General features: G+C 41.5%; 1 protein-coding gene across 2 annotated transcripts in view; it reads right to left on the bottom strand.

Moving 5' to 3' along the window:
- The window catches only part of HK1 (hexokinase 1), a 34606-nt gene extending 20972 nt beyond the window's left edge, over window positions 1–13634 (bottom strand). Inside the window, exons 1-3 of one of the 2 annotated variants that reach the window (XM_033148994.1) lie at window positions 13572–13634; window positions 3903–4065; window positions 1385–1533 (exon numbers count right to left, since the gene is read on the bottom strand). In XM_033148994.1, the coding sequence (XP_033004885.1) occupies window positions 1385–1533; window positions 3903–4065; window positions 13572–13634 (375 nt within the window). Of the gene's footprint in view, window positions 1–1384; window positions 1534–3902; window positions 4066–4297; window positions 4396–13571 lie in introns of those variants that run through there. The other variant, XM_033148995.1, reaches the window with a different exon arrangement.
- Window positions 13635–22524: the final 8890 nt, after the last annotated feature.

The raw sequence follows: 22524 nt of genomic DNA, 5'->3' as shown, positions 1-22524 counted from the left end.
GGGTCCAATAACAAGTTGCTGAACATGTCATCAGAAATCCAAACCAAAACACCTGATAAAATTATGTAAGGTTTGCCACCATTCCAGGCACCTTAGCATTTTGATACTGGTTTATTTAAAAAAAAATGATTCTAGTGCCTAAGAAACTGAAATGTCATGGAGCTGGGATATTGGAAGGATCCTGAAAAACATACAAATACATTTTAAATAACTATGAAAGAATATATGCACTGTCATCGTTGTTGAACCACAGGCAGAATAAGCTGTCGGCCGCAGGAACGCAACAGACTTTCCCCAAAACATAAAACGGAAGAAATTTGGTCCTTTGACTACTGTATGACTGATGCTGACCTCTCTCATTCAGTCATGACCAACAAGACCATTTGGTACATTTACAAGAGCCACTTTCACATGCTGAAGTGACTGCACAGATGTTTTCAAGAGCCAAATAGCAAGAACAGCACAGGCGAGTCTGGAATCTACTGGCTCAAAGTGGGAATTTCTGCAACAGCAAGAAGATGCCCAGAGTGCCTCTGCCTAACTGGCCAAATTATTGACATTTAGGCTTAACAGCCATGCTGCCAGTATTCAGGAAACCAGGCATTAAGGCTCATCCTAGGGAAAGCAAGATAAATAAATGGCAATGGATTGGGTAAGGCAGGCTTTTTTTAAAAAAATGGCAGCACTGGTGACAGCAGATTCCAATACCTGTAACTTACACAGGAGCTTTTGCTGGGGGGAAATAGGAGAAACTCCTCCAGCCTTTCTTGGTCTCACCAACCATCCATGTAGCTTCTACAGCCTGAGTTGCTGGCTGCAAAATGTATACTTGGACAAATTTACATATGCAAGGCAAGAGAAAGAAAGATAACAGCAAGTTGTTTGTGATTGTAGCTGAACTGCTGTATTATGAATCTTGGGTCACAAAGTTAAAGGGGTATAATAAGTGTACAAATAAACCAAAAAACAAACAGCAATAAATATTTTAGCTCACAACTGGGTCATCATTTTTATGGATTCTAAGCTGCCTTCCAATTCAACAAGTCATCATTGTATAGGAAACATTGGTTTACAATGAATAAACTAGAAGAATTTATCTCAAGAATCCAATTTCCTAATATAAAAAACCTAGCATTCTGCATTATTCTCAATATGAAAATAACACAGAGAAGTTGGTCTCAAAATATACACCCTAACTTTCCACCAAATAATTTTGAAGGTAAGTCTTTTACTTCCTTTAAAAATTAAAATTACAAGGTAGTAGTCTTTATTTTATCCTTCAAAACTGTATGAGAAAATCCAAACAATACCATGTGGAAGCTTTTTCAAAAAATGTTTTACAACCCCCATATTTTGCAAGAACATTCCTAGGAAGCAATCTTACCCGTGTTCCACTGCCATGCATAATATCCTCGGGAGTGTTATAAATCTCCGTTTCCATTTGCACCGTCTGCTTTTTCTCATGAGACACTTTCACTCGCAAAATACGAAAGTAAGATCCACCAAGATCCAGGGCAATGAAATCTCCTTTCTCTGTTTTGGATGAAACAGAACATCAACACTTAAGCATCAAGTCACTCTGGGTGCACAATGAATCTTTGCCATCCATTACGTAAAATAATGCATTGGGTACTGAAAGTTAAACTATCAGCATTCACCTTTTAACACTGCAAATATATCTGATCAACCCAAGTGATTAGCCTCATCCTATCTAATCAGACAAGCAAAGACCACAATCCTTTATTTGTCTGGAGACTGAGATTACCAATTAAAACAACCTATGGAACGAGATAAAAAAAAACCCCAGTGTGTGTAAACAGAGCACAGGCAAACATTGAAGTTCAGGTACATGGATGCAGATGCAGATGCAAATACACACACACACCCTCTACTCTATTTTAAAAGGATATTCAAACCCTCAAAACAGGCTCTGCATCAGCCTACAAGAGACTCGGAGTTGCCCTCAGAATAGCAAACTGATTTACTTCCTGGCCTAATTTCAATTTTTCATTGATTTCTGAATTTTCCTTAAGCTTTAAAAGTAGCAAAAAGCAGGAAGGGTAATAAGCAAAATACAATGTTGGATCATTTAGGACACTGGTTGGCTTACCATTCACTTTCAGTTTGAGACTCGCTAAATACAACATTCTTACTTCATCACCACCAACGCATTCTTGGCCACCTGGACACAACCAATTTCGCCCATACAAATAAGCCTTGGACATCATACTCTTCCAACAATCTTGCAACACAACTGTAACTTCCCACTAAAGCAGCCTTGTTTCTGTCTTCAGCACTAACATCACACCCACATAAAATGTCAAGCATGGATTTCCTCTTTTTAGGTGTTCTATTACTCTTTCCAAAGGAGGTTTTCCTCCAACAATGTTCTCATCTCAGCAAAAATGGCAACAAATTCCTTACTCTCACCTGCCTCTCTTTGGGCCTGTCCACTCATGTGGGTGAGAAATCAATGAAGAATTGAAATTAGGCCAGGAAGTAAATCAGTTTGCTATTCTGAGGGCAACTCTGAGTCTCCTGCAAGCTGATGTTACAGCAGTGTTTTTGCCCAAAGTTATGCAAATCGTATCAGGTATACAAATGCACTTGTCTTGTTTGTCACCAAAAAAGGGAGACCCAAATCTGTCAGTTTGGGAAACCACATTTCTAAATATAGCAGAGCAAACTACAAAAGCATACAAGAGGCGATACTTTCAGGGGTGCCAATGAAGAAGCGTGAGATCTGGGAGCTGCATCCCAGAATCACTTGCACTGCCATGGCTCTTTGATTATGCTCCATTGTGCATGATACTCTATTTGCAGCAAAGCTCTCCAAATTGTGTATTATAATTTTATTTATTTAGCAAGCAGCCCTGTACTCAATTTTTCATTAAAAATATATATAATCTCAGTAGCTTGGGGCAGCATAATATCCAGGACCGGCATCATTTTGAAGCTGAATGTAATTTTTAAACCATTATGTCGATAAAACCAATTAAATATCACTGTTCTGTACAAGTACTGAGCATTAAGCAAAATGTGCAAACAGACTTTTATCACTGTAGTGCATCGCTAATTTAGATTGAGCCCCATTAGCTTTTAAAAAGGGGGGGAGATACACACTAGAACAGATGGCCTTTTCCCCCTAAAGTAACTGAACACTGGAATACACTTCAGACAAATGCAGCACTTCAGAAATGTCCACTCTGGGATATGCTGCAAATTAACACCCTGTCTGCACACTCACATCCAAGTCAACAAGACACTTTAAAACTGGTTATACAAGTTACAGTTTTTAACTATTATGCAAACCTGCTTAATATTTGACTGAATAATTTATACTGCGTATGTATGGAATATTTTGGCAGCTGGGGGCATACAGGGATTCTTTGTTCTAAGCTTTTCAGAAACTGAATTTAAGATTAACAACAGTTTAGGGTTTGGATAGCTAACTAAACTGTGTTTAATCAAAGGCAGAAGCAGAAGCTTCTTACCTCCTCATGGCAGCACCAAAGAAGGAAGGGCCCGTGTTATATCTGAATGCAGCCACTGTGTCTAGGCATAGACTGCAACTTGTTGTTTGATTTGGGTTTCAAACACACTGTCTTCTTCTTAAGTTTGTACAAACAACACACCCTGACCCCAAGACAACAGGAGCCAAAGCTATTTGCCATAGGGAAATAGGCTGAGGTTTGTTTCTTTTTTAAAAAAAACAACAACACTGTTTCTCTTTGGTACAAACATTGTTGAGAGTTTCTTTTAGTTTTACATATTTGGACCACTTCATGCATACATGTGTAGCTAATGGCTCTCACTGTGCTCGTTAATAGTAACAAGAGATTGTTCTGGTTTTGTTTCAGAAAACTGTTTGTTAACGAAGTACAACAGCACATAATCCTTACCTGAGCCATCAGGAATAGACCTTACAAATGTAGGAAGCATCTTTACCGAGGCTGTTGGGTTAAAGTCCCTGGAAAGTCCATTCTGCATCTCTCTCCTGAAGCGTCCCATAATATCCATCAGAGTTTCATCAGAGAGCCGCATGGAGTACAGATATTTATCGATCTGGAGGGGACATAAGAGAAAAGCACACAACATTCAGACCTTGCACCATTTTGTGTTAACTTAACTACATTCTTAATTTGTGTCATTTGATTTCCAGCTGGCTCCATCCCAAGTGCTTAGGGCAGGTAACAATATTTTAGCTGCAAAGCTCCCAATTACAAAATAATTAACCACCATCTTGCCCTGCCCCCAACCCTATCCCTGGCACCAAAAGCCAATTAAAAGGTCTTACGCTGCTTCCAAAAGACCCCTAGGCTTCGGCCTCCATGGAAGACAATTCTCGAGTCGAGAGGCAGCAACCAAAAAGTATTTGTGGTCCTGGTGGTGCATAAACGGCAAGGTTAAGAGGTGTTTCCAGCTGATCTTAAAGGTCATGATGAAACACAGGGATGGAAGCCATTACTGAGATAGAATGACTCCAAGCCTCTTAGGGTTCGGTGAACAAGCACCTTGTATGGAGCCCAGAAAGCAATAGGCAGAAATTGTGCACAATGAAATTATTTTATCATCGTTATCATCATCATCTTGTCCTTCTCTACTTAAAAGCCCACTTAGCATTTGATTCAGTTAGCATTAAAAGGTGAACCTATCTAGTCTACACTTTCCAACACAGCAGGTGAAACAAAATATAACCATCGTCTGAAATTCACACTTCTCCAAATTTTCAAATGATGTTCTCCAGCCAAGTTATGTGTACAAAAATGCATACACGTGGCGAAGGTTTGCATTAAATGCATGCATTTGTGAAAACAACATAGAAAAAATGCATTAGATTAGGGGAAATATAACACAGGAAAAAATGCATAGGGAAAATACACTGTCCTCGGGGTTCTGCTGACCCTTGAGAGTGGATCTGGGAGAGGCACAGGGGGCAGGTAGGGGAGGGAGGAGAAAGCCCCATTGTGCTAGCTAGGGTCTTTGTGCTGGCTTCTACTAACACAATGATGGATTGATTTCTGGTGGGTCACAGTTGAGGATATACTCTAGTAACTACCAATAGAGCAGTAGACTGTGACATTCTGTGTGGCTCAGCTGCTGAAGGCGATGAGAGACGGGGCTCTCCAAGTGGGTATTATTAAATGCTATCTGCTACCGGCAGCAGAGCTGCAAACGGAGAAGTCATGGGTTCTGTTTCAAGTTTTGGAAATGAATGTTCTCCGACAGGCACAGGCACTCCTGCCTGAAGCACAGACAGCTTGTTCTGTTTGCTTTCTGCTATGCCCAGCTTCCTCACTATTCTGCTCTAGCAAAAGCTATCCATGGCCTTGATCCAAAGCAGCCCAGGTGGTCCTCAAATGGTGTGACCAACACAGCTTCCCCCAAAGCTTCATCCCAACTCACTCTGGGAACTGCACTATATGTGTGTGGACAGACATGCTCACAACCACAAAACTACAAACATAGATCCCCAAATGCCTTATTGCCTAGTCAACCCCCCACCTACCGTTCATCCAATGGAGGAGGGAAGGGACTCCAAGAATAGCTCTGGAAATGGATCTTTCCTTCTTTTTTGACAAAGTAATAATAATAAATAAATAAAAACATTCATTCCATTTGTATTGTATTGTATTGTATTGTATTGTATTGTATTGTATTGTATTGTATTGTACCATTCCACTGAACTATCCATTCTCCCAAAATTTCAACGCCTCTTGTGATGGTTTGACCCCTTTCTGTTTTAACAGTACAAATTCTACAAATACCTTCCATATCTCCTCAAAATCATTTCTCCTGCGTATTCCCCATCTTACCTTAATAGCACATTGGAAATGGATCTTAATGCATAGGCAGGCTCATATGAGAGAAGCCAGTCCTTGATATATTTGAGTCCTAAGTTATTTAGGGCTTTAAAAGATCAACACCAGCCCCTTAAATAGTGCTTGGAAGTAGACAAGGAGCCAATGAAACCATTTAAAAAATGAGGATATGCATTCCATTTGCTTCCATTTGAGAAGCAAACGTTCTCAATCTTAAAACCTGAAGAGTTGCTAGATGGACCAATGGTTTGATCTAGGATATGGCAGCTTCCTATGGTCCTCAAAAAGAGAAACATTATTTAAATTTTGCTGCAACTTTAGAAAGTGCAGAAACTGTTTTGGCTGTTTAATCTGCTTTGCAAGCAACTTCTAGTCTCTCCATGTCATTAATTCAACTCCGTGTCATTAATTCAATTTCAAGACTCTCCATGTCGATAAACATTTTTGGATATGGAAAACCACTTTGCCTAAAGCATAACTTTCCACAACTGTCCCTTTTGATGTGATATGAGGTACAGCTTAATCTTCTGATATGATAAAACACAGCATAATCCTAATAAACCAAGGCTCATGGCCTCCTACTACTTTCTGCAGTATACATGACCATCAGTTCCAGACTCTGTAGCAGTATATCAGGGGTCAACAACACAGTGCCTATGAGTGTCCATGCACCCACAAGGCCTTTCCTGGCACCCACAGGGTCACCTCCACTTGTTGGAATTAAGACTTGAAAGAAGCATTCTATTGTGGTGTATTTGTTGTTGTTGTTGTTCAGTCGTTCAGTCGTGTCCGACTCTTTGCACAGTTTGCTGTGGTGTATATGTACTACCAACAACAGTTTCTCTGATATGCAAATGTGCCCATTGGCGACCCCTGCAAAGTTCATGTCCCCAATCCTCAACATTTGCCATAATGAAACATTTCAACAAACTCAAAAGGATGTGGTGTGTTATTGCCTTGTATGCAATACACATTGTGATCTTATTGCATATTACATTCAGCAAGACTTGTAAAGCAAACAAATAGAAGTTGCGGGGGGGGGGATAGACTACTACAGGCACGTCCAACAGGTAGATTGTGATCTACCGGTAGATCACTGGACGTCTGTGGTAGATCACTGGCTCCCCCCAAAGAAGCTCAACAACTTTGGCTCCCCTAAAAAAAGCTCAACGTTTTTGCCCTGCACCCCAAAGAAATGGGGCTTTCCTCCCCCCTAAAAAAGCCCTACAACGTTCACCTAAACCCCCCCAAAACGGGCCTTCCTCCTTGCTAAAAAAGCTCAACAATTTTGACCTGAACCCAAAAAAGGGGGTAGATCACCGCCAGCTTTTAACTGTGAGTAGATCACAGTCTCTAGGGAGTTGGCCACCCCTGGTCTACTAAAAGTGCAGCCAGATTTTATTACCAAAGGCCTGACATGGTCACTATGACATCCTTCCAACTTGATAAAAGATTGTCTTTCTTTCCTCCTTCTAACCACCTACTCCCAGTGCTGTAAAACTTTATAGAAGAAAATTGGAAAGTGACTCAAGCACAGATTAGAACAGTTTTCAGGCAAATTACTAATCATTACAAGAAATCACTCTGTACATTAGCACTCTAAGGACTTTTACAATGCACTGATTGCAGTGTCCTAATATCACATAAAAGCAGGTAACCTCCTAAGGATAATACATAGCAGCTGGAATCCAAATGTGCACCTCAGTCATATCCACGGGTTTAGCCAAGGCTTGTGCCACAATACTGAAATCAAATCAAATCAGGCATGTCCTGCAAAAGACATGCAAGGTCTATTTGCAACCTGACATAAAGAGAGAAATATCCTTGCTACTATTCCAGACTCACCCAGGCATTAAGAGATTGGGATCTGGGCTTTTAGGATGGGACACAGAAGACAGGTTGTTGCCATAGCTCTCTCCAGCACAAACACACACAAAAACTGCACAGGCTTTTCATCTTTGCTCTGGTTTCTAGTCATTAAGGCCCAAGGGCATTCACACATGGATGTAAGGCAAATGTAAAGGACCCCTGGAAAATTAAATCCAGTCAAAGGTGACTATGGGGTGTGGCGCTTATCTCGCTTCAGGTCAATGGAGCTGGCATTTGTCCAGACAGCTTTCCGGGTCATGTGGACAGCATGACTAAACTGTTACTGGCACATAGAGGACCGTTACGAGTGCCAGAGCACATGGAAACACCATTTACCTTCCCACTACAGTGGTACCTATTTATCTACTTGCACTGGTGTGCTTTCGAACTGCTAAGTTGGCAGGAGCGACACATGGATGTACACAAGCTGCAGCAAAACTTGGGCTCATGTGCTCCTTCCATACCCTGCATGACTAGGAAAACAACTCCAGAAGGTTTTATGTCCACTATCACTAACTGAACCAGAAGTCATGATTTAGCACTAACTCTGCTTAGTTGGAAGAGGCCAGCATCATAACCCATGGTTTGGAGTTGGCTTATTTTGAAGCTGACCATCGCTAGCATGAACCACAACCCCCAGTTCAGACTGACTGAGAAGCCACAGTTAACCAAATGTTTTGAGGATAAAATTACAGAAGCTAACTCTCTATTTTCCTTCCTTATTTTGACAAAACAACGTCCCTGGGCTTGCCCCTACACTCAGATACCACAGGCCAAATAAAGCAATACTTTGGCAGCTTCTATGCGTGAGGATTGCTGACAGCTTGAAGGGTATAATGTTACCTACTGTGTCTCTGTCATGTGATGCTAAGCTGCCTGAATGCAAGGAGAAATCTAACACTAGGCAAGTTGCATCTGGGTGGATACAGCAGAGCAAGCATAAGCAGCCAACTACAACTTTTGGCATCATAAATTCACATGGAATCAAGATTTTTCAGTTCCCCAAAAGGGACAAGTCCCTCAATTTGAAAAGCTTCGCCCACAAGGCAGAAATTGCACAAAAGCACACAGAGCCTAGGGCTTGCTGATCAGAAGGTCGGAGATTCGAATCCCAGCGATGGGGTGAGCTCCTAGCAGTTCGAAAGCACGTCAAAAGTGCAAGTAGATAAATAGGGACCGCTCCGGTGGGAAGGTAAACGGCATTTCCGTGCGCTGCTCTGGTTCACCAGAAGCGGCTTTGTCATGCTGGCCACATGACCCGGAAGCTGTACGCCGGCTCCCTCAGCCAGTAATGCGAGATGAGTGCCGCAACCCCAGAGTCGTCCGCAACTGGACCTAATGGTCAGGGGTCCCTTTACCTTTTAAAGGAGAAGTAGTGCTGGAATTCTGCACCTGCAATCTCAAGCATATGTCATCTGGAGTAAGTCTACTGAACACCTTGAAATTTACTCCTGAGTAAACACACATATAGCTGCTCTACACAGCAGCAACCCTGAAAGGACTAGGCTGCCTAAGTATGAACTGAGAAATTCTTCAGTTTTAAGAACTCAAATTCACCAAGCAGTTCCAGGCAAGCTACCATCTTCCTACTCTGGCCCCCACTTGCAAAAATGGCAACAACACTGGCCTACCTCACAGGGCTGTTGTAAAAATCTATGAGATAATGCAAAGCACTCAGAAGTGTGCAACATAAATGCTATGTATTCTTACTTTTCAAGTTCCAAATGAACAGGATGCTGCTCTGTATCAAAGTGTTTTTAAACCAAAGCTCAGACTTCAGCTTCCTTGCTCAAGTCCTCTAGAGTGATTTTGTCCTGTGTCATCTCATTTCTGCTTTGGTCTGAGATGTCTATACAGTAATCACCTCTAGGAGCTTAGGGGAATGGGTGAGCTCAGCAGGGGATGAATAAGATGGCCTTTGAGAATCTTCCAGTGCTGTGATTCTATTATTATCTACAACTATTTCTGAAACACGCCCTGCAACATTCTTCCCCAGCATTCCTGACAAATAATCCAAAAATGATAAACTTTGCCTTTGACAAATTCAAATAATTTAGAAATTAGAAACAGCTTTAAAAATGTAGTTTAACAAGCTTTGAAGAATACAACATCCTTGAGCTTGTTAGCATCCTGCTTGTGTAATGTTAGGTCAAATTTCTAAATATAACAACAAGTTTGTAGAAGAAGAAGCCATTTTGCATGGACACCCACCTTTCCCACAGTCTGAGACAGCACATCAACAAAATGAAAATAAAGATATTACACAGACAAATCGTGTGGGAAGAGCTTAATGCCTTAAATGCCTATGAGCCAGCTTCACCCCTGAACTACAACACTTCATCCAATCCCTACTCAGCCATGAAACGCCTTGTGCGGCCTTGGGAGAGTTGCAGTCTCTCAGCCTAACCTACCTCACAGAGTTGTTCTGAGGATAAAAGGAAGACAGGGGGTGGGAAACCATGTATCCCACTTTCAGTTCTTTAGAGGAAAGGTGGGATATAAATGCAACAATTTAATAATCTCACAGATCAATATGTGGAGGGTTAATACCAGCAGACCTGCTCTCCACAGCAGCAACCCATGCACTAGGAATGGCTTATGTCGGTCACAATCATACTGTTTCCCACAGCAGAGCTGCTAACGCCAAGGTTGCAAGTTCAACCTCCGTATGGGACAGTTCCATATTCCTGCATCACAGGGGGTTGGACTAGATGATCCTCAGGGTCCCTTCCAACTCTACAACTCTATGATTCTATGACATCGGCACACATGTGTTCCTTGTGGGCTGGCCGGGACTGCTGGCTTACCACAAATTAAAACTTTCAGCAGGCAAGCTAACACAATCATTTCTCTTTCTGGAGAAATCTAAAGGTTTTACACAAAGAGGTGCCTTATAAATGGGTTGCGTCTTCCAGTTTCTTGGTTAAATATGTCCTTATTGTGCTTGGTTGGTACAGCAAGAGACTCTTAATCTCAGGGTCGTAGGTTCGAGTCCCACGCTGGGCAAAAGATTCCTGCATTGAAGGGGGTTAGAATAGATGAGTCTTTGTGGTCCCTTCCAACTTTACAGTTTTAAGATTCTATGATACTATACATACATATGGCTACAACTGAGCTACACCAGGCTGGATCTCTTTAATGTACCAGTGGAATGTTGTGAGACCACACCCCCGTGCCTAGAATAATACCAAACGAGGTATTAACAAGGTGAGTGATCACATCATATCACATACCAAGATGCAAAACATGCCTTGCATGGTTTTATTTTACCCAAGGGAATCATAAAGCCATTCTAGATGTAGCACCTTGAAAGCTGTAGCAGTTAGGTGAACATACCACTAGCTGCTACAAGAACTGAGGAATAAAGCCAGACCTTGACATTGTTTGTAATTTCCATTATTTCCCAGCAGTACTCATTTAGCCCACACATGTCAATCGTTTTATTTTAGTTCCCTTCTCTAAATCTTTTAAGAATTCCTAAACCTTAAGTATCTAAGCAGTGTACAAAAAAGTAAGCAACAACAGATAACTTAAAACATTACAAACAGACAAGCTACATATAAAAATGCAACATTCATACAAAGTTACTGAGAGAAAGAACAGTTTTCAGGCTAATCAAAAACAAAAATACATGGTTTTAAAGTGGCAGGTAACATTTTTTGAAGTTAGCATTTACTTTTTGGCAGGGGTGAGAAGATTCCAAACCCCCAAAACTAAGCCATAGCTAACAGTTCTTGTGCCTTACTGAAACCCAAACCTTTTCCTATGATATATTTCCAATAAACTGTTTCCTATAATCTTTTGAAGTGGGCAGTGCCCCAGTCCCATCTTGCCTGGCACTCAGCATGGTGACCCCAAGTGGCTTATCTAAGAAGCCAGGAATCAATTGTTTGCTGAACACACCAGAGTACATATTTATTGATGTTTCTGTAAGGCGGAAGAATGTAAATGCCTATCTGTAAGATTCTGAATACAAGGGTGTGAATGGCAACTCTCACCAAGACTGCTGGAGCATTAAAGGCAGTGCTTCAGCATCACCATCCAAGATAAGCAAGAGGCCTCCAGGGCTATCCTTACTCCACTAAATTGGCTTCCTTCCTTCTCCCTCTCGTTATACACACCACACCCAAAACAATGAACGAGCCACTTCCTTCTGGTATGCTAGTCTACACTATTGGGGAATATGTGTGAGTATACATATATACGTACATAATCAAGGGATTATGGCTAATCACATGGTCCTTCCCCATCTGCTAGTATTCTCCAGTACAGGGTGGCAAAAGATCACCAGGATCTAGTGCACGCACATCCTTCCCAGAAAATCCCAATAGCCTTTTCTTCACAATAAGCTTGATACTAGTAGATATGTTCATTTTCACACAAAATAAAATCCAGAATAACTCAGTGAAACAAAGATATGTGTGCCTTCAGTACTATGAGCTTGATGATGACATCCGCATTATTTTTAAAACATCATCAATCTAAACAACAGGCCAAATATCAGTTTCCAAGCAAAATTCCACATGCTGCAAAACTGATAAAATACCAACACATGGAAAGGTGGTGGTAAGTAATGAAGCTTGTTTTGAGTTCACAGTTTTGTTTAACATGCAAGCAACAATACAATCATCATGACAGGCCTCCATTGGAAAACACCGATGATAGAGTAGAAAACTACATTTTTGAAGCAAAGTAGAAAATGCCTATGATTTATTTCTTGTAATTTCATATTGGATTATTTATAATTTCCTCTTCATGGTAATCAAATCCCTCTCTTATCAGCAACGCATTTCTGAAACACAGACACACTAACATCTGCCTAATAAAATATTATTGCTGCAAAACATGCTCATTAGCTCAACTTACAGCACTGGGCAAGTTAACATGTTAAAATATTGGCCCAGTGCCAAGGAAGAGGCCTACTACCGGTATCCATCTCTCCTGGAAAGGAGCTATTTCCCCCATATTTCTGGGACGGTGTCCTTAAGAGACCTCCTGGGCAATATGGGACCAAAGTGAATATAATAAATCCAGCTCAGCAAAATGCCCAATTTTACTTTTATACCTATCAAACTATTTACATCTTTAGAATCTAATTAACAAGCTAAGCCTTATCAGTCCTTTTTGCAGGGTCCTGCTATCTCCTTATGATTGCTACCAATCCCAGAAGAGCAACCAACAGGTAAATCCAGCACCTGCCTTGGTAACAAATTCCAGAGGGAAGATTCAAGACACAGATTATGCTCTAGTCCACAAAAAAACAGTACCACAAAAGAAACCTGTTAGTCATTCAGGTAACCCAAGGCTCTCTTTTGTGTCTAGAGGCTTATCACTGCCAGCTACAAAGAATGCACCTGTTTTTAGCAGGCCCTAAACACGCATCTGTATACACGATTTCAGTAGGCCCTGAATGCTCACATTCATAAAAGAGCTAGTTCACAATTCCCACAGTCACTTAGCTGACAACCAGCCGATTATAATAATAAACACATGATAGATGGATCCAACTCATGCCTGGAGGGGGGGGGGGAGAGAAGGGGAGTAAACCATGATTGTTGCGTTACTCATCTGACATCTACATCCTCCTTCAAGGACACTGCAGCCCATTCGGAAAACCTTGCAATGGGCCGCATCTTTCAAGCTTTTTTAAAAAACCAAAACCAAAACCCAAAACCCCCTATGATCAAAGCAGAGGTTAAAAGAGAAATTATTTAATATTCTGGATTCTAAGAAATGCGTGTACATACGTATATATAAACACAAATTATTCACCCCATAGTTTTTAAAAAAAAAATATCCCTCCCACCCCGCCACCCCATCAAGACTTTAGAACTTGATAATACCTGCAGGTTTTTTAAGGACGTTCGTTTTGTACCTTACCTTTTTGACCTGATCATCCTTTAATTCTGTGAAGTAATAGGCCAGAAGCTGAGCAGCTATCATTCTGTCTGGTTAAATAAGAGCTTTTTTCCAGGGTGGTTTTGCTAACCAGCACAATTGGGGCGGGGGAGGGCAGCTGAAATTTGCAAGGATGCAAAGCGATCCGTTTCTCTCCTCCCCTTTCTTCTTACAAGCGAAAAATTCTAGAGGTCCTTCCTTCAGCCTCACAAGGTAAAATATATAAATATAAAATACAACGCTCTCTCTCTCTTTTCCCTCCTCCTTTCCCTCCACGCGATAGCGACCGACTATAAACCTGCCCACTTCCTGCCTTGCGATTGGCTGTTCAAGGAGCGGTCGCGAAAGAAGCGATTTCCACACCCTCCTCCTCCCGGTTTGATGGACAACCTCCGCTGCCTTCTATGTGCAGGAAGGGGAGGATGCATGGCCGTGGTCACCCCGGACGGGTATGCATCCGTGCACGTTCCTCACGTCCCTGCACATCCTCAAGACGTGTTTTAATGGCCTATACCCGCTCTCAACACCTTCCGGGAGAAAGAGATCCAGACCACCGGCCAAGCTCGGGTCACCTCCCCACAGATGGGCAATGCATTTTCATTGCTTTCCTAAGGCAGAACATCTCTGCACCGAAAAGCGCACCCTCCTTGAGCAGGCAAGGGCGGAACAGTGAAAGCACGCAGCAAATAGGCTTTAAATAAATTATACAAAAAAAAGACAGCGGAACTGCTGTGTCACTGCAAAAGAAATGCATGCATTTTGAAAGCAGCGCGCGCAAACGCTGAGCTCGCGCGCAGTATTTGACCCAAGCGCTTGCAAAGGCTCTGGCTGGTGCATTTTGCCTTCTGCAATTATTAGCGAAAGGAAAACAGGCAGCGCAAAGGAGGAGACAGACACGCGCACGCTACTTCTAGACACTCGACCGTCTGCTGAGCAATGTGGGCGTTGCCCAAGTCGCTGTCATGTGACCTGTACTCCGATGATGCAGCATCCTTTCTCGGCTCTCTCCCACCCTTGGGAATAGTATTTGTAACAAGGGCTATTCGACCTGCTTTGTTTGGAAGCTGGTAAATCAAAGAGCGTTATGCGTCCTGACCTTGCTGCATTAGGCAAGCAGAATGTGTCTGAGATATAATAAGCACCTTTAAAACAAAACAAAAAAATACATTTCACGGTATTATATTACTGTAAGCGTAAGATTAAGCCTAGCAGCAGATTTTACAGCGGTACCCAAAGGTTTAGAACTATATGCATTTTTAAAAAAATCACGTATAGGATCGGGCTGTAAGAGTGGGATGCGTAATTGGGTGCCGTACAGTTCTATATACTCTCGTTATAAAATCCTGACTCCAAATCTGTAAGATCATGGAAGCAAGTCGCAAGAGGAATATGCCAGTTTTTCCAAGGAGCAGCAGGTCTTGGCAGGTTTGTAGGACATTTTTACTAGCCGCTTAGTTAATGCTAAATACTGTAGTTGCCTGGCCACATTCCTTTGCTGTCCCTCATATATCGAGGGCATGTTAGCTGCCAGTTCCTCCATAGCATCAGCATCAGAGAACAGGATAGTTGTCATATTTGTCCTGTAAAGCAAGGCATAAAGCATAGGAACTGTAGTTTACCTCTCACAAAGCCACCATCTCCAGTGCTCTCAACAAACTACAGTTCCCAGGAGGATTTGGGGGAAATTGTGCTTTACATGTGCATTGGATGTGCTTTAAACATGGGTTTAAACATCTTACAAGACAAAGCTCAAGCAATGGAATGTTACTCCATCCCAAAATAGAAAAACATCATTCCACCTCAAAGACTTGATGTCAGAGGGCATGCTAGACTAAAAGGCTTTTCCTGGACCTGGTTTTTTGTGTGTACAAGCCAGGATTCTTCTCCTTCCCTCCATTCATTCTTTCATGTGATCCCTCTTCTGAAGTTTGACAGGGTACACCCCAGACACAGGATTATGACCTTAGGAAGGGCCCATGGCATCAGAAATCTTCTGACGCAACGATAATATGACATGGGAAGATGGAGGGAAAAATCAACTCAGGACCATAGTATTGGAGGATGGAGAGATCAGTCCTTCCCCCTGCACTATTTTCCTGCTACAGTAGAACCTCAGTTTTCGAACGTAATCTATTCCAGAAGACCGCTCAACTTTCGAAGCGTTAGAAAACTGAGGATCAATGGGCTGGCTGCAAAGTCAATTGGGGGGGGGGGAGAAAAACGCCCCTCAGAAGCTGTTCGACATCTGAGGCGTGTTTGAAAACGGAAGCAATTACTTCCAGGTTTTCAGTGTTTTGGTTCCAAATCGTTTGGCTTCTGAGGTTCCACTGTAATTTTAAATCCCACCTCCCAAGCTGTTTTTTGCCTTGTGGAAAGAAACATACAGGTCCATATGACATATTACTGGTTACTTTTTAACTAATATTACGAGGAACTTTAATTGGCAAGAGCCCATTTCACCAGGTACATGAAATAAACAGAGAAGATGGTCATTTTAATGTTGATTATATTTTCAGATACTGTATTATAACTGCAGTGGGAGCGAGGAGAGTGGGTTATATTAGTGCGGGGTTTGTTTGTTTTTTAAAATGTCTTTCTTGCTCTGTCCTGTCCTGGTTCATTTTCCAAATGATAAAAGGAGCCAGGCTATACTTGGCCTGGCCAAACCCATGAAATTAACAGGATTTCCTGAGCAGAAAAACAAGGGGCTGGGAAAAATGCATGCCTGCAGTTTTCAGTGTAGCTGAGAAAAGTGTACACTGTGTAGAAGTGAGGACACTACAGAGCAATTACCGGTAAGTACAGTATTCTTGAGAATTCCCCTTGAACAGTTCTAAAAGGGGCAACAGAATTTTGTGTTGGGGGAAAATATGTTCTTGCTCTTTCATTTGCCCTCTAATACTGCAAATAAAACATTTTTTTTCTCCATAAAATAGAGGACATCAGGTCCTTCATCCGGCAAGAGGGCAAGTGTCTGGGCAACAATACAATGTTCTTTCCTTGACTTGTGCAGGGAGAGGAGTGTGAGGCAGGAATTGAAAGAATTCCCAGCTCATACTTTGCAGTCCTGTGCCAAACAAAGCTCTTTGATGCTTCATCAGTGTTCACATCGAAATTTCCACTAAAGTGCCCACATCATTACCTTGAATTGCTCCTGTCTGCAGGCCTTATCCTGAGTACAGTGTGCAGAAACCAATGCACACACAAATACAATTTATGATCAACATAGCTTGGCCTCAGCACTGTTCTTCAGGTATATCTGCCAAAAAGGTTATCTGGTCAATCTATAATAAATTCTGAAAATCTGTAATGGTGTGCAGAAAGTTTTGTACTCTCTTCTCATCCAAATTCACTGGAAATTTAAGGATTCCCCTTTTCTATCTGTAGCTCTTTACGTGGCTTTTAGATCCCACCCTTGGTTGGGAAGCCTGAGACATACAATACATTTTGAGTACAAACTACAAGTGACATCAAAGATCCATGGTCAGATCAAACTCAACCGTTGTTGTTGTTGTTGTTTTGTTTAAAAGTAGCTGCAGAATGCTCTTAGATGAATTGGGAGCAGTGGCACAGGGCAAGGGTTTCTTTATTTTTTTGCCTTTTTGGTCCATTTCCTTCCCATGTTGGCTTCACAATCTAAATCCACCCTCCTGAAACTTCTATTAGCCTCACATATGTCGGCATCCGGGGGTCGAAAGGCCAGCTGGCAAGTCCCCAGCTGGACCATCTTCCCAGCCGTGCTGCTGTGAAGATCCTGTACCTATCCTATATACCTATTCCGCTGCCATTCTGGGGTTAATGAGCTTTGTGGAACAATTTAGATCAGAGAAAGGGTTAAAAGAAATCCTCTCCCGGTGCTAATGCTTCAACCCTTTAAAAATATCCCCATTATATTGCTTTAAAAAAATGGTTGTGAGAAAGGGGGTGGGACTGAAGCTCAAAAAATGTGAGAAACTCTGGCTTAAACCATTCTTAATTTCTTGGTTCACCAGACCTCACATGCTACGTGCACATTCACACATATACACTTAAGTGGGTGACAAAAGGTCTTACTAAATATGGGAATACACTGCAAGCTTAAATATAGCTTGGGCAGTGATGTTGATATCTTACTTGAAGTATCTTGCTAAGCGTGAGGGGGGGAAATCTACAACCAACACCTCAGCTAACTTCCCTTTACATTAGACAAACTGATACACCTAGGCTGTGATACAGTACCCACTTACTTGGAAGTAAGCTCCTTTGACCTCAGTAGGAATTACTTCTGAGTAGACCTGCACAGGATTGCACTGCCCACTTTATATTCCAGAAATCTTGAGACAGGAATGCAAGGCCATAACCACACCATACATTTAGCGCACTTTAACAGTCATGGCTACCCCCAAAGAATTCTGGGAACTGTCGTTTGTTAAGGGTGGTGAGAATTATTAAAGGAACCCCTATTCCTCTCAGATAGTTACAATTCCCAAAGTGCTTTAACAACCAATCCCTCTTCCTAAAGAACTCAGTCCAAATTTTATTTGGGACCTAGACCCATGTGAACCTACCAAGACCTTAAGATTGCCCTCAGAGGTCCAGCTGATAGGCCCACCATCAATATCTATTGTATTATATTGCCAGGCAATAGAAACAGGCCTTTTTCAGTAGTGGCCCTAAAATTTGGAGCTCCCTCTCATGAAATATGGCCTCTCCTTATTATCCTTTAAACTGGCTTGAAATGTTTTCTATTGCAATCCACTTATAATTAACATGCTCAGCTGGGTTTTTACTCACTTACAGTACTGCTGGTTTTAATTTAGTTTTGCTTTTTTAATTAAAGTGCTGCTAAGTTTAATTTTTAACTGCTGCTGCTTGGCTTCTGTAATTATAGTTAGACTATTTTTACTGAATTGTTTTTTAATGGTTGTTATTTTTAAAATGGTGTTTGTATTCATTACATTACTGTAAGCCATTTTGTGAACTCACCTTAAAAAGCAGGATATAAATGTAAAAATAGCCTGCAGTTCCAAATGTGGAAAGCTAGTGAAATAAAACATGATTATATAATAAACAGTGTGTGGTGTTAAAAAATATTAATGTTCCATTGTAATGAAGGAGAAGCTTAAGTTTAGGAAAAGCTCATTCTTCTAATTATAGTAGTGAGATAATAATAATAAGAAGAAGAAGAAGAAGAAGAAGAAGAAGAAGAAGAAGAAGAAGAAGAAGAAGAAAAACATTATTGGAAAGGATGAACAAGCCTATTGAGAGAACCTTTCATTTTGTCAAAGGCTAACTCTGCCTTGAGTCATGTGTGCCATGCTCCTGTTGAATCAGATGACAGAATGATGACAGGTTGCAATTATGGCAGCCAAAAGCCAACAATGAACAGAAGAAGCAGAAGGGAAATCCTTATAATTGATGCTACAGGACAGATTAGTTTTAAAAATGTGAGACTCAAGTTATAACTCACTGCAACATCATTTTTAAAATATGTTATTTCACTTCACTTAAGTGCTATTTTTCTAGACAAAGTGGTGCCGGAACTCACCATGAACGCCTTCCTTGTTCTCTTAGAATGGCAAGGACTGAGGCAGTAAGAAGCTAAGAGCCAGATTTATGATGTCTCTCTTGCCTTTACCTCTTTGTAATATATGTCAGTGAACTGAGAACAACTCAGGAAATGGCAGGAAAATACTGGTTTGAATTTAGACACAATTTTCACCTTACTGAAGGGCAAAGGGGAGAAAAAACAGACACCACTGTGCAGCAAGACCTTGGTGCCTATAGGCCTACTCATGTTCCCTACTAGGAGATTTTATCAGGGTTGAATGCCCTGAGGGGATTCTCTGAACGCATACAAAGGTCACACACTAGCCAGCTTAAAACAGCGCTCACTGGATGAACTATTTTTGTGGTATATAACACACCAGGAGTGTGCATTTGTGAAGGGCAAGTACAGTAGCTCTCCTGAGAAACGTGACACCAGCAAAGGTGCAGAGCATCCTGCGAGCTGGTGGTCGTGCAAGAGCTTTTAAGGCAAAAGTGAACAGCAAACTGAGGAAATATAACATTAAGGAGAGGCCAACAGACGTGTCCCTAAAACATCAAGCTGATCTAATCTAAAAATAAATAAAGCTTAGTTTTCAAAAGCAGAAGCTAGGGGCTAAGATGGGTTAGTTGGATGCTGTAGACGCAGAAAGATTGAACTCGGGCTTTACTCTAGAAGCAGACTGGATTTATGAAGGCAACACACAGTCGACATCAGACATCGCAGTGTCAGCTGCAGAACCCAGTGCTGCCTAATGTTGAAGCAGCACTTACATCACCACTTGAGGGAATGAGGCTGATGCATGTCAGAATGACTGCACTATAATGGCCTAGATACCACGATTATCGCTAAAGCAGACTGCAGTGTATTCTGCTCAGTCTCCCCCAAATTATACAACTCTCCATTTTACTGCTGTGCTTGAAAACTAGAAGTGAATAAATGTTAACAGTTCGCGCCATACTTTCTGCTATAAATCAGGTTCTTATTATTTACTTTACCTCAGAAACTTATCAGAAAGTTTAAGAGCGTGACTATACAGCAACGAAGCAGTGCATATTTACCACCCACCCCAGTGGTGTGGCGTGGGTTCCCAGGACTGCATGGAGGGGTGGGTGGGAGGGAAGGGAATAGATGGAGTACGCATGCGCATTCAACTGCCTAATGGTGACCAGGAGATCACAGCTGCAAAAGAAAGAAAATAAGAGTCATTCAGTTGTCTGGAGAGGTCACTTCCTGGTTTGCATGGAGAAATTGTTTTCAACAAAGCCCACTGACAGAAGCATGCAGCTGTATTGAGGCAGCACCAAGTGTTGAAATTTTGCACCTCTAACAATTTTGTGCCCGGGGCAACTGCCCCTTTGCCACCCCCCCTCCAATGGTACACCACTGCTTCTCCCAAAAAACTCTACAGCTCCCTGTTAGAAAAAAAAACATTGAAAAACCCTCAAGAAAACAATTCGTAAAGCTCTGTGAAAGGAAGATATGACCAAACATTGAGAGCCTTTTGCACACATTACACTTAAAACAACTTTGAGTGTTCTGCGCATGCTTACCTGGAGACAAGCTTCATTCAACAGAATATATCTCTGAATTTGCATCGTATTTACCTGGGATGTGGTTGCATTTATGTATGAATGTGAGAGATAGCGCAGTATTATCACACAGAAGGTTGGGCTTGGATTGGGAAGACTTGACTTCAAATTTTGACTCGGCTAGAAAGTGTGCCAGATAATTCTGGGTCATTCATTATTCCTGGCCTCCTTGGAAGAACGAATACATGTGTAATAAAATTCACATTCTTCCATATGTTTGCATTACAGATTAAGGAAACCATTTAAAATTCTAATTAGCAGCACCCTGAATTTTAAACGTAGGTGACCCCTTCTTAGAAGGAGACCCCTGCTGGTGAAGTTTAGTATGAATGAATGAATGAATGAATGAATGAATGAATGAATAAAGCTTTAGCCGTAGCTTGTTGATTACATGAATTTTAATTGATTGATTAATCAATGAATTTATTCCATCTGAATAAATCTGCATGTAAGAATTATAGTTCTGAAGCTAAAAGTATAACTTTATTTGTGAATGATGCACAGATGTTTCGTGGTTGGCTCCATCTTAAAAGAGGCATTTCTTCCTGTGCTACAAAGAGGAAGGTGGATAGCTTTTCTGTGGGTTTTTTTTTTAAGTATGTAGTCTTTTTTACTTTTTATGCTTCCCAATTAATAAAGGACACATTTTAATTAAAAGTGTCTTAACAGATTACTTTATTCATCAGTGAAATGTTGCATCCATAAAAAATAGCCCTTGAACTTGGTGTCATCACATCTGTCATTAGTAAAATACAATTAAATGTACCCCACAGTGCAATCCTATGGGTGCCTACTCAGAAGAAAGGAGACTAAGTTCAATGGGTCGTGCTCCCACATAGGTGTGTATGGGAAGGTTTGTAGGCAGGTCTGTATTGGCTCTGTTCTGTGGTTAGGAGTTTCTCTGGTTACCATAAGTAAACAAGAGGACTTCTGTGTTGGTTACTGTAACTGCAGGAGAGGAAAAGCAGAAGAACTATCAGTGTGAAATGCAGGTAAAATGGTCAGAACTCTTTGCTTTGTCTGACCTTGGCCAAGCCACTTTCTCATTCTAGCCTACTGAATCAGTAAGACACTCCCTTCTTATCTTTCAGGGTGTGAAGCTTGCATTTGTATATAGGCCACAGTTTAAGCCCTTCATATGAAAGTATTTCATTACTAAGTAAGCCATGGTAAAGAGGCAGGAGACTTGGAGAAGAAGAAAAAAGTATACTCATGAAAGCTTAAAGACAAGTACTATACAAACTGAATTAGGGTTTCAGATTTTAAAATTTCTTTACACACTTTAGCATCCTGAACTTTCTAAAAATAAAAAGTGGCATTTATTTATTACCTTTGTAAATGGAGATTGTTCTGTGATATGACCTAATTGAGGGAAGTACAGCTTCAGCTCAGCAGTAGAACATCTGCTTTGAGAGTAGAAGGTTGCCTGGCTTATTTCCCAACATGCCCAAGTAGGGCTGGAAATGTTGAAAATCCTGAGGAACCAGTGCCAGTCAGGGTGTGACTTGGTATGAGACAGTTTTCTGGGTTCCCATGGACTGCAAAAAGATCAAACTTATCCATCCTTAAAGAAATCAGCCCTGAGTACTGACTAGAAGGACAGATCCTGAAGTTGAGGCTCCAGTACTTTGGCCACCTCATGAGAAGAGAAGACTCCCTAGAAAAGACCCTGATGTTGGGAAAGATGGAGGGCACAAGGAGAAGGGGACGACAGAAGATGAGATGGTTGGACAGATGAAGTGACTAGCATGAGTTTGGCCAAACTGCGGGAGGCAGTGAAAGATAGGCATGCCGGGCGTGCTCTGGTCCATGGGGT

This window comes from Lacerta agilis, chromosome 5 (assembly GCF_009819535.1).
Source record: "Lacerta agilis isolate rLacAgi1 chromosome 5, rLacAgi1.pri, whole genome shotgun sequence".
In the NCBI taxonomy this organism is placed as follows: Eukaryota; Metazoa; Chordata; class Lepidosauria; order Squamata; family Lacertidae; genus Lacerta; species Lacerta agilis.
Note: the sequence above shows the minus strand (reverse complement) of the source record. Positions and strands in the feature narration are given on the sequence as shown.